Below are 13,706 nucleotides of genomic sequence, written 5' to 3' on the forward strand. Positions count from 1 at the left end.
ACCTGGCCCGAGAAGACTAGGTGTTGTTGTGTTGTCTTCATCGTCATCATTCACCCCCGTTACGGTCGGAGGAAGGCAACGGCAAACTACCTCCATTAGGACCTTACCTAGTACGGTGGTGTGGATCTCCCGTATCGTTCCCCTACGTTCTGTCAAGAAGCATGGGACTTTATTTCCACCTAACCAGGGGCATTTGTTTAGTTTTGAACTGACTACTAATTAATATTTTTTTAAAACTTAGTTTGTTATTTATACGTGGCGTGCACTTCCAAAAGATTGTCTAGTGTGAAGTGTTTCCTCTTCGAAGCTTGAATACAATTTGTTTCACGCATCACGAAATTGCGCCAGTCTGATTCATATTCGTACATATCGGAGCTTTTCCATCAATAGCCCTTCAGGAGCTATACAAACTGATATCATGTATTAGTTCTCTCCTGTTTTCCACATCCCACTAGGTGAATACCGGGCTGGCCCTCACGTCCCGCCTCAGTTACACGACTCACAGACATTTGAAATCGTTCGCACTATTTCGTGGCTTACACCAGACGCAGACAGCTGGGGTACACTCATTCCATCCCGGGGGGTACAGGGTAGCGACATGAAAGGCATCCGGCCACCCTCTGTCACCGTCGCCACATCCATAGTAATTAGGCCGACCCCGCGTTCAAGTGGGACAAAGGCCCAAAGAAAATGATAATGATGATATATTAGTTCGCTCCTCTCACATTACAACATAAAATTTTACAGGTCTTTTACCTTTACGTATTGAAATTCATAAAATATGTTCAGTAACAATGCATTTTTATAATGTTGCTTACATTATGAACATTATTTGTTGGAAAATGTTCCTAACATTTGAATCTGTTCATCTCATAAACACCAACAAAAAGCAATTTTCACTTCTAAGGGTATTCCGAAACTACAAAATGATAATTATTTATGTTTTTGTTCGAGTATCGATTAGTAACAGTCAAACCAGTGCAGACATATACATATGCTTGCTAAATTTGAAACAAAATTAATGACAGAATTTGAATCAGTATAGTAAACTAAGTTCTAAAATGACCAAATAAATGAAATAAGATTGTTAAAAAATTTATATAAGCTTTTATATGAGGGCTGTCCAGGAAGTAAGTTCCGATCGGTCGCTAAATGGAAACCACAGTGAAAATCAGAAACATTTTATTTGCAAGAGTTATCTACACTTTCCAGATACTTCTCTACATAGTCACTGTTCTGACTTAGACATTCGTCGGAGCGTTATACCAAATTTCCAACATCATCGTCGTAGAAGGAAGCCGCCTGTGCTTTCCGATAATTCTCTACGCTGGTCTATAGCCCGTAGCCTGCGCCCAAGTGATGTCTTCGTATCCAGCATCTCATGTGAACAGAGATGATACTCAGGACAAGCCAATTAGGGCTGTGTTGTGGGTGATCGAGCACTTCCCATCGAAAAGGCTACTGGAGCGTCTTCACGACCCCTGCAGAGTGCGACTGAGAGTTGCCATGAAGAAGGAAGTGCTTGGCAGTTGTGTTAGGTGGGCTACATTCATTAAGGCGAAGCCTCTCAGCGGGCCCTCCTACTTGACAGTGAGCTCACAACTGAAAAGAGCGTCTTGATGCGATCGATGGTCGTACTAGAGACACTACCCAACACATCTGTGCAAAGCTTCATTGGGTTTTCATTGTGGTGTCCATTTCCCGACCAATCGGAATTTACTTTATGGATAACCCTCGTGTATGGCAGCCTGGCATCTGAGGTCAACACTTCGTCTCACACACAGCCTAACGATCTTACATTGGTACGTTTCACATGGAACCCCAGGTGAATGTCCTCCATAGGATAATACTGCTCTCACTAGCTTGCACACGTGGGGACGTGCATTTTTCGAGCAGCCGTTTGCCTGGATGTCAGCACATCCGGACACAACTGTGTACCTGGTGTGACAACAAACGTGATTCATCTGACTAGGCTGCACGTTTCCATATATGCACGGTCCAATGTCGATAATGCCATGCCCATTGCAGTCTTATTTAACGATGTCGTCGGATCAACATGGGAAAGCGTAGTAGTCGTCTGTTATGGAGCCCAACGTTCTGAAACAAATCGCCTCCTGTCTTGCTTTAAGAGCGGACAAGACTCCCAGCTGCACGTACGGTGATGAGGGATGGACATCCTACACCTTGTCTGCTACTCGTGGTTTCAACGTCCTTCAGTTATTTCCTATAGGTACTTACGACAGTAGCAAGCGACCAGTTGACTACCTTCGACCTTTTCCGAGATGCTCTGACAGTCCAGACAGCAATCGCTAATGTTGTTACTAAGAATGTGGGGTATGCAACTTTCAGAGGTGGTATTGTGGACCAAAACAAAGAAAAATGTCGAGTAAACATGTATCCTAATAATCGTTCCTGGGGATCTATGAACACTTGTTCATATTAATTACTGCGAAACACATCTCGTCTATTGAATAAGTGCTCATAGCTCTCAAGTTATGAATTTTACAGCCCATGTTTATTAGAAATTGTTTCTTGTTTTGGTCCATACTACCACTTCTGAAAGTTGCATACTGTACATTCTTAGCAACAGTTGTAGCGCTACATATATTCCACTGTCAGAGGTATCAGAATGATTTTCGCTTGTTTCGACTTGTGGGTTCCGGAACTAGGGACACTTACCTCAAATTGATATATTTATTCGTCTCCATCATCCTAAAAAGTACGTGACATCATCACGGAATCACGCTGTATACACATACGCTTACATGTACCGACGCTAAAAACTTCGATGCTCTGTACCATCGGTCGATGACGTTTCCGGGAATGGATTCATACACAAAATATTATGTACTCACTCCCCTCTACAAGTCCCCTAAACACAATGTCTATCTTTTCCACACTGGAATTCCTAGTTTCTTTACTTCTTTGCATCCCAGACATCGTCTCGTATGTCTGAATGCAGAATGTCTGACGGAATCGCCAGAAACTAAGAAACGCCACGTACAGATACGTATAGACAGTCGGACACCGAACGAGGTGCCGCAGTGGTTAGCATACTGGACTCGCATTCTGGAGGACGACCGCTGAAACACGCATCCGGCCATCCTGATTTAAGTTTTCCGTGATTTCCCTAAATCGCTTCAGACAAATTCCAGGGTGGTTCCTTTGAAAGGGCACGCCCTACTTGCTTCCCCATCCCTCCCTGATCAGATGGGACCTGATGACCTAGCTGTTTGGCCCCTTAGATCGAATCAACCAACCAATCAACACTTAGACAATAATGAGGGAAATCCAAGGGGCCACTTTCGCCGATCCGGATACAAACAGAAACGCCACAATTCTGCAGTCTTCACGCTGGTTCCATTCGCCAGTGCTTAACGGGCTGCCTGCATCGCTACGGTTAAGGAACTTGCCGCGCGAACACCAAACGGCGACTTCCTCCAAGCGCTATTATGCTCGTCACTAAACTTGGCACCTGTAGGTTACATCAATTGCTTGCAGGGTTGCAAATACATGATAAATTAAGATAGTAAAAATCTCTGAAAAATCAAATACTTTTATCAACAATTTTGTGGGCCTTTATCCAACCGCAAAACGTCGGCCACTAGTTAGGAATAAATTTTTAAAACACTTAAATATTTATTTTCGTAATAGCAATAACGTCTTTTTATTTTTAATACTGTTCGTATGACGATAAACTGATTGTTTGATACAGGCATGCGAAATGCCTCATTGCAATGGATAAGAATGAAATTCTTTTATTAAGGCTGAAAGAATTTCCAGTGCATCTGTGGGTGGAGATTTCCGATTAAAGTACCTAACAGGTTCAGTCTCATGTAGGTTTGAGAGACACCAAGAAATCAAAATGCAACTATATGAGCATCATAATAACGTCAGAACTATTTTGTCATATTTTGCAATGTTAACTTACAGAAAATTGTTTTATTTTATGGTCTGTAATACAGCTATGTCTTTACCCGATAGTCGTGCAAAAGACGAGCACTGGACTCAGAAAATTTGACCAACTAGAATGTCTAAATTACTATTCTATTCTTTGACAGACCCAGAAAAATACGCCTGTCCCCGCTTCATACAAAATGTGAAGTTATAAAACAATTTATTAAAGCTCCACCAAAAGATGCTGACGCCTATAAGTATGAGAAAAATAGGTTAACTGGGCTATCAAGGGGCAAGGTGAAAGAAGTTTTCGTCGGCTCTGACATTCGGAAACTGACGAAACACGAAACTTTTGAACGTAAAATTAGGCACTGAAATATCAACTTGGATATCCTGTAAGGAAATTATCAACAAAGTCTACGGCAGCTTTAAAGTATAGAGTGCTTTCATGAGCATAAAGTTACACTTCCTAGATTCCTATGTCAGTCGCTCTGCAGAAAATCTAGCTGAGAAAGACCGATCAAGAGATTATAGAAGTGTAGCGAAATTATCAGTTCAGATGAGATCAGCATCATAACTGACTACTGCTCGATGCTGCACCGCGAGTGTCCTCAAGCAGTAAAAGAAAGAAAAATTTCGAACCGGAGTTTTTCGTGGGAAAAGAAGAGAAATGAAGATTGTATAGGAGAACATAATACTTTATTATGCTGGGAATATCTTATTTTATCATGTTTTAATGCATATTTTTGAGTATATGTCATTAATTTTCAGAATCTTCACCATTACTTTCTGAAAAAAACTCTCGACATTTCTAAACTTAGCATAGAAAAAATGACTACAAGATTTTCTAAAGAATTAATTTGTAGACAACTATTAAATGAAGAAATTATGTAGATCAATGAGGTTGTTCAGTTTCTAAAAAAAAATTTTGTGTATGCCCTTTCACAATTCCTGTAGGAAATTTCAATTTATTGTGAGTACTGGCATTTTCAAACGGTCACTATATAAAGTAAAATGATGTTATTTTTATTAAAAAGTATTATCTGATATTTGTTAATGAATATTTCTACGTGTAATTATGATAATAATTTCGTGTGAGTCAGTGACGCCGTGCAAATCTCTCTATAGGACGCCACTTCGGTGACTTGCGTGTCCCTACCCTGCACCAGTTATCCAATCGGGCAAAGGGGACGTACAGTTTAACGTGGAATAAGAAACACGTGTTTCAGATGACTCCTCACATCGTTGAGTGGTGAAGACTAGGTTGAAATGCAGACTCAGACAGCCGTGTTAATAAATGTGAAATTTAAATAAAAGTAAAAAGAAAAAAATGTTACATCTAGCAAGATTCGACCCAACAACTTTGCGATTATTGTACTTCTACGCTACGCACTCAGCTCCCAATGAATTTGTCAATAACGTACACACATTTTGTACGTAACAACACTCGGATAGCTTCTAATTTTCAAAGTCGATTTTTTCGAGTTTTCTTGAGAACTGGATCGTACTGCATTAGAAAATTGACGTACGTGCACTGAGCTTCATCACGAATTTCTCTCTTGCGCCATTCTCTTCATCTCATAGATTGTAAACGAGAACACAAGGTGCAAGTGTTACTCTGTCTTCCTCTGTGTTCCCTTACAGTTTTTACCCTTTACAACTCCCTCTGGTACCATGCAGATATTTCCTGACGTCTCAGCAGATGTTCTATCATCCTGTCCCTTCTTCTTGTCGGTGTTCTCCACACACTGAGGTGACAAAAGTCATGGGATACCTCCTAATATCGCATGGGCCCTCCTTTTTCTAGGCAGCAACTAGGAGTGGCATGGACCCAACAAGTCGTTAGAAGTCCCTTGCAGAAATATTGAGCCATGCTACCTCTATAGCCGTCCATGATTTTGTGCACGAACTGACCTCTCGATTATGACTCATAAATGTTCGATGGGATTCATGTCGGGAGATCTGCGTTCTTCAACCCAGTCGCTAACAGTTGCGGCCAGGTGACGTGATACTCTGCCATCTATAAAAATCCCATGGTTGTTTGGGAACATGAAATCTATGAATGGCTGCAAATGGTCTTCAAGTAGCCGAACACAACCTTTCCAGTTAATGATCGTTTCAGCTGGATCAGAGGACCCATTCCATGTAAATACTGCCCATACCATTACGGAACCACCACCAGCTAGCACAGTGCCTTGTTGATAACTTGGGTCCATGAGTTCGTGTGGTTTGGACCACACTCGAACCCTGTAATCAACTCCTACCAACTGATATCGAGACTCATCTGACCGGGCCACGGTTTTCCAGTTGTCTAGGTTGCAATATGATCACGAACCCTGGAGAGGCGCTACGGGCGATATCGTGCTGTCGGTAAAGTCACTCGCAATGGTCGACTGCTGCCACAGCCCTTTGACGCCAAATTTCGTAGCACTGTCCTAACGGATACATTCGTCGTACCTCCCACATTGGTTTCTTCGGTTATTTCACGCAGTGTGGCTTGTATGTTAGCATTGACAACTCTACTCACCGGCCGGTGTGGCCGAGTGGTTCTAGGCGCTTCATTCTGGAACCGCGCGACCGCTACGGTCATAGGTTCGAATCCTGCCTCGGGCATGGATGTGTGTGATGTCCTTAGGTTAGTTAGGTTTAAGCAGTACTAAGTTCTAGGGGACTGATGACCTCAGCTGTTAAGTCCCATAGTGCTCAGAGCCATTTGAACCATTTGAACAACTCTACGCAAACGCAACTGCACTCGGTCGTTAAATGAAGGCCGTCGGCCAGTGCGTTGTCCTTTGCGAGACGTAACGCCTGAAATTTGCTCTCGGCACACTCTTGACACTGTGGGTCTGTAAGCAACAAATATCCTAACAATTTCCGAAACAGAATTTTCATGTGTCTAACTCCGACTGCCATTCCGCTTTCAAAGTCTGTTAATACGAGTTTTACGGCTATAATCACATCCGCAACCTTTTCTCATGAATCACCTGAGTCCAAATGACAGTTCCGTCAATGCACTGCACTTTTATTTCTTGCGACGCGATAGTACCGGCATTTGTGTGTGTTTTTATTGCTATCCCATGACTTCCCAGCTTAGTGTACGTTCGTTTCTTCTCCGATTCTGGAGAGGACCTCCTCATTTCTTATGGGTCTAACTAATTTTCAACACTGTTCTGCATCACCGCACCTTCAGAGCGTCGACTCACTTCTGTTCCTGGAAGTACGGAGAAATTCAAGGGCAGTCCGTGAAGTGCTGCTGTTAGAGTCGCTGCCTTGGAATGGCTAGTCCCACGACGCCTGATGTACCCAGCTCAGGTCTGTGCAGGCCACAGCAGTGTGCTACGCTCCTCCAGGTTATCAGAACGGGAGAGGAGTCCCCGAGGTTAGGCGACACGCAGGGTCGTGGCCGTGTAGAGTGGTGAGCCCGTCCCGTCCCGGCCTGACGTAGCCTCGCTCGTTATCCGCCGCCACAATTAGGCGGTGCGGGCCACGGCCCAAAGGCAAGCCTCGTTACCCAGGGAAACGCGGAAAATAAAACACGCTCACACCCGCCCCGGCGCAGCACGGCTTTGTGGCCGTTCCTGCAGTGAGAGTTCTCTTTGTGGCTGCTACATGTCGCTGCGTGCTTCTCTTGTGTTTTTATTATTATTTTCGTTCCGTTTTCCACCCGCCGCTTTCCCTATGTATGCACGTCACAGCTTAGGTAGCATCCTAAGGAAGCAACGGACAGCTGGTTCCCCGAGACACTGCGGCCTCAACGGAGTGGTGTGCATTTTTGCTAAGGCCGGTGCGCAGTACCTGTGTAGAGAGACAGAATACTTCACGGCGCCACTAGCCGTACGTACTGTAGCTGTTCTCCTCTTAGCAAGTGGTAGCACACTGGAGCTGGACCCACATATAAAGGGTGTCCAGTTTGTCAGAAGCAAAAAATAACAAAAAACTTATCCAGCATGATACTCATCTACATATCTACATCTACATATATACTCCACTAGACACCAAGCGGTGTGTGGCGGCGGGCACAATTCACGCCAAAGACGTATTACCCCCTCCCCCCCCCGCCCCCGCCTCTGTTCCACTCGTGGATCGAAAAACGACTGTCTGAACGCCTCAGGACGAGCTCTAATTTCCACTATCTTTTAATGGTGATCATTGCGCGATTTGAAAGTTAGTGGTAATAATATGTGCTTTACATCATCGGCGAAGATGGCATTTCGGAATTTAGTGAGCAGCCCCTTTCTTTTAGCGCATCGTCTATCTGAAAGTGTGTCCCACTTCAAACATTCTATGAGACCTGTAATGCTCTCGCGATTGCTAAATGTAACAGTCACGAATCTTGCCTCTCTTCTTTGGAGCTTCTCAATCTCTTGAATCAGACCCAAGTGGTAAGGGTCCCATACAGACGAACAATACTCTAAGACTGGACGAACTAACGTATTGTAAGCAATTTCCTTTGTTGGAGGACTGCATCGCTTCAGGATTCTACCAATAAACCGCAATCTAGAGTTCACCTTACCCGTTACTTGTGTAATCTGATCATTCCATTTGAGATCATTTCGAATAGTCACACCCAGATACTTGACGGATGTTACCGCTTTCAAAAACTGGGCATTCATTTTGTACTCGTACATTAATGGAGATTTTCGCCTAGTTATATGCGGTAGGTTACACTTACTAATATTGAGAGATAATTGCCAGTCATTACACCACACATTTATTTTCTGCAAATCCTCATTGATTTGTTCACAACTTTCTTGCGACACTACTTTCCTGTAGACTACAGCACCATCGGCAAACAGTCTAATGCCGCTGTCAATACCATCAACCAGATCGTTTATGTAAATCGTAAAAAGCAGCGGACCTACTACGCTGATCTGTGACACACCTGAAGTTACGCTTGTTTCTGTTGAAGTCACCCCATTCAGGACGACATACTGCTCTCTGTCCGTTATGAAACTTTCTATCCAACCGCATATGTCATCGGATAGACCTTAAGTGCGCACTTTTAGGAGCAAGCGACTATGAGGAACTGAGTCGAACGCCTATTGAAAGTCGAGAAATATGGCATCAACCTGGGAGCGGGTATCTAGAGCCTGCTGTATATCATGCACAAAGAGGGCCAGCTGTGTCTCGCATGAGCGCTGTTTCCTAAAACCGTGCTGGTTTTTGCAGATGAGCTTCTCAGGGTCTAGAAAGGTCATTATGTCTGAACACAAAATATGTTCCATGATTCTACAACAAATCTATGTCAGTGAAATTGGCCGGTAATTATGTGCATCCGATTTTCTCCCCTTTTTATAGATTTCTATGACCTGGGCCTTCTTCCAATCTCGTGGAACTCTCCGCTGTTCCAATGATCTCTGATAGATGATGGATATGGATGGTGCTATACTTGTAGCATAGTCAACTACCAGGGGGACATAACCAAGATTTCCTCCCCTGTAACTTTGTTCGTTACAGAAATACAAGGGCTGAATAAAAAGTAGTGGCAACACTGTTGTAATTCATACAAGACTTTATTCACCCTATTACATACCCTCAACATCAACGCCCCGCATCTCCATCACCTTCGCCCACTCAGATGGAGAGTTTCGTATACCATCAGCTCGTCCACCTCCGTTGATGTCTCTCAAGGGTTGCCCTACAGCACGGATGATGTCTTCTCTTGTGCTGTAGCTCGCGCCACAAAGAGGTTCCTTTATTTTGGCGAACAAGTCGTAATCGCGCTGACGCATATCGGGTGAATACGATGGATGTTGCAGTGTCTTCCAACCCACGTACGTAGGAGATCCTGCACGGGTCCGCCGTCTGACATCGTGCACTGTCCTGAAAGATGATGGTATGCAGTGTCAAAATGTGCTGTCGCTATCTTCTCAGTACTGGATGAAGGTGATGTCGCAATGGTATCCATGAATCACGTACCGCAGGGGCACACGGTCACTGTACCCTGCTAATGCAGTCCATTGTGATATCACCTTCGTCCCGTACTGAGAAGAAAGGGACGGCACTTTCTTTACGGCTCCAAAAAAGTTTTGTGCAGCAACGAAATACTACTGTGTAACATTCACGTTAAAGTTAACGTTACTATAAACATAACACACACTTGCCTGACGCCGCTGTACCAGTAAACAGTGTGTGTGCGAGAGCGAGGTAACTCGTCAACTTACTGGAGGTGACAGTAAACAAATGGAAACATGGAAAATCCACACGGGTCATTCAGTCGATCGTCTTCAGCTGAAGGTTTGTGTCAGTACAATGTACAACAACGAAGACAAGGTAGAAATGCTGCTCATATGTGGAGGTCGACGGTCGACTGAATGAATGGTGTGCATCTTTGTTGTGTTTCCATTTGTTTGCGGCCAACTCCAGCAAGTGGGGAGTTACGTTACTTTCATACACACACTGTTTGCTAGTACAGCAGTGTGAGTTAGTCGTGTGTTATGTTTGTAATAACGTCAAGTTTACTCGAATGGTACACGGTGATACGTTTTCGGACAAGTCTTTAGGAGAGAAAGCGGATTACCACACAAGAAATAAAGGGTTTTGTGGTGAATTCCTCAGTGAGTTAATGTGTGTAGGTCTGCTGTTTGGAAAGGAGGTGAGGGGTGTGGTGGGGTTTTACGTGACGACGAGTATGGTTGAATGTATGAGTTAGTGTGTATAGGGTTTCCTTTTCAGGAAGGAGGGAGGATATGTGTGTGAGTGTTCATTGTAGGTGGGTACACATGTGTGGATATGTAGAGGGATAGCTGCATAAGTTAGCACTTGTTGGCCATCTTTGTTGTGAAGGACAGGGGAGGATATATATACATATATGTATGTATCTGTAGTTAGATAGTTGCTTGACTGGGTTCATTTATGCAGGTCTCCTCTTTTATGTGGGTGTGGGGTGTATTGTGGATAGGTATATATATATATATCATTGATAGGTATATATGTATGCATAGCTGTTTGACTTTATGGGTTAGTTCATGTGAGACTTCACTTTGAGGAATTTGGAGGTATTTGTGGAATGGTATATATAACTAGATTGGCAACCACCCCTACTTACAGGCTGACCATTATTGAACTATATGAAATAAAATCATCGTAACTTCTGAACGGTTTGCGTAACGACTTTCAAACTGCATGGTTGGCCTTGTGGTGTGATGGGAAGTAGTATGCACATGCACACGCACCTTGGTTAGGCTTAGTAACGAAGCCCACTTTCATCTAGTTGGGATTGTCAGTAAGCAAAATTGGCGCGTTTGGGGGACTGATAATCCGCATTTCACGATCGAGAAGTTACTTCACCCACAGCAGCTGACTGTGTTGTGCAGTGTCCAGTCACTGAATAATTGGTGCGATAATCCTTGACGGCACGGTGACTACTGAATGTTATGTGAAGGTTTTGGAAGATGATTTCATCCCCATTATCCAAAGTGACCCTGATTCATGCACGATGGTGCTCGATCCCATAGAAGCAGGAGAGTGTTTGATGTGCTGAAGGAGCTCTTCGGGGACCGCATTCTGGCTCTTGGGTACCCAGAGGCCACTAGCATGGGCCTCGATTGGCCACCATATTCTCCCGATCTGAAAACATGCGACTCTTTTTGTGGGGCTATATTAAAGACAAGGTGTAGAGCAATAGCCCCAAAACCATTGCCAAGCTGAAAACAGGCATTCAGAAGATCATCGACAGCATCGATGTTTCGACGCTTCAGTAGGTCATGCAGAATTTCGCTATCCATCGCCAACGATGGCAAGCATTCGGACTTGTCACAACCTAAATCCAAATATCTGCAGTGAGACTAACATACTGAGTAAAGTGTGTTTATAAACAATTTACGTTTTTTGAAATATACTTAAAGAATTGTCACCCTGTACAAGGATGTGCCTAGGTAAGTGTGGATGGGTATGTACTGTGAGTGGGAATGTGTGGGTTGTTGGCTGTACGGGGTAGTGTGTGTGTATGCTTCCTCTTTTGGGAGGAGGGTGTTATTTGCAAATATGTGGATGGATATCACTGAGCTGGTGGGTGACTACATGGAGTAAAGTTGCTAATCTCCTCTTTGAGGAGGTGGGGGGAGGGGGCCATGGGAGCATGTGAGAACAGGGAAGTGTGGATGGATGGATGGCTATGTAACTACAGATATGTTGGACAGTGTGTACAGGCCTTTTCTTCATTCCACATTTTCCTCTTGCCTTTGCTGCAGCTGTTGTAATACGAAGTGCTACACACATGAGCCTCCGCCTCGTTGCTGTGTAGCCTGAGTCTAGAGACACCTGTTTGTGTGTACAGAGCGTGCTGCAGCAGGCGACCAGCTTCAGCCAGGATGGGGACCTGCTGGCGTCGCTGCACGAGCACCACAGCATGCCGGGGCAGGCGCTGCCCCCGGCCGCCTCCGCCGCCTCCTCCAGCAAGAAGCAGGGCGTCTCTGGCGAGAGCACCGACGTGGGCCAGACTGCCGATGACATCCAGATACAGCGTTACGATAAGGATTTCCGGTCAGTGCCACTCACCCTCACCACTGACAGCAGAGCTAAGAGAGCCTTCGTCTTCGCTAATGTAGGACTAGTCACGAAAGTAGGCACATGGAAGTCACATTGCACGCCTATAGTGTTGTAAATATGTAGTACAAGTTTTCACATTCTGGGTACCACAGCCACAAATGTATTAAAAAGCAATCCCATTTTCCACATCGGTTGTGTTACGATGGCAGTCGTTTGCTTCACACGCCCGGGTGGTTTTTGGCGATGTTACATTTTCAAGACTTTGCTCCTAGCATGAACGTCTGTCATTTAAATACACTGCCTGACAAAGAAAGTGAAGCACCCAGAAGGGTAAGATAAACGTAAAGAAAAGTTCACAGCCTGAGACAGTATATGAGGTCATTTCAGTGATGACGAAATCAAGTCGTATTTGCAAAGAACTTGAATGCACGAGCCCACTTTTCAGTCTGACGTGAATCCCCTCTGGCATGGATGCATGTACTGATTCGGTTGGCAAGTGTGTCATATCTTTTTTGAGTCATCAGTCTTCTGAGTGGTTTGATGTGGCCCACCACGAATTTCTGTCCTGTGCCAACCTCTTCATCTTAGAGTAGCACTTGCAACCTACGTCCTCAATTATCTGCTGGATGTATTCCAATCTCTGTCTTCCTCTACAGTTTTTGTCCTCTACAGCTCCCTGTAGTACAATAGAAGTCAGCCCCTGATTTCTTAACAGATGTCCTATCGTCCTGTCCCTTCTCCTTGTCATTGTTTTACAAATATTCCCTTCCAATCCGATTCTGCACAGAACCTCCTCATTCCTCACCTTATCAGTTCACCTAATTTTCAACATTCGTCTGTAGTACCACATCTCAAATACTTCGTTTCTCTTCTCTTTCGGTTTTCCGACAATCCACGTTTCACTACCCTACAATGCTGTGCTCCAAACGTATATTCTCAGAAATGTATTCCTTAAATCAAGGCATATGTTTGATACTAGTAGATTTCAGTTGACCAGGAATACGCTTTTTGCCATCGCTAGTCTGCTTTCGATGTCCCCCTTGCTCCGTCCGTCATTGGTTATTTTGATGTCTAGGTAGCAGAATACCCTAACTTCATCTACTTCGTGACCAGCAATCCTGATGTTAAGTTTCTCGCTGCTCTCATTTCTACTACTCCTGATTACATTCGTCTTGCTTCGATTTAGTCTCAATCCATATTCTGTACTCATTAGACTGTCCATTCCATTCAGCAGATCATGTAATTGTTCTTCACTTTCACTCATGATAGCAATGTCATCAGCGAATCGTATCATGGATATCACTTCACCTTGAATTGTA

At 44.1% G+C, this 13,706-nt stretch overlaps 1 protein-coding gene across 2 annotated transcripts in view; it reads left to right on the plus strand.

Moving 5' to 3' along the window:
• The window catches only part of LOC124606087 (cGMP-dependent protein kinase, isozyme 1), a 583,031-nt gene that overhangs the window by 463,352 nt on the left and 105,973 nt on the right, over positions 1-13,706 (plus strand). For both annotated transcript variants that reach the window (XM_047138062.1, XM_047138056.1), the window contains exon 2: positions 12,176-12,381. In XM_047138062.1, the coding sequence (XP_046994018.1) occupies positions 12,248-12,381 (134 nt within the window). In that variant the 5' untranslated portion in view covers positions 12,176-12,247. The remainder of the gene's footprint in view (positions 1-12,175; positions 12,382-13,706) is intronic.

The sequence above is a fragment of the Schistocerca americana genome, chromosome 1 (assembly GCF_021461395.2).
Source record: "Schistocerca americana isolate TAMUIC-IGC-003095 chromosome 1, iqSchAmer2.1, whole genome shotgun sequence".
Taxonomy (NCBI): Eukaryota; Metazoa; Arthropoda; class Insecta; order Orthoptera; family Acrididae; genus Schistocerca; species Schistocerca americana.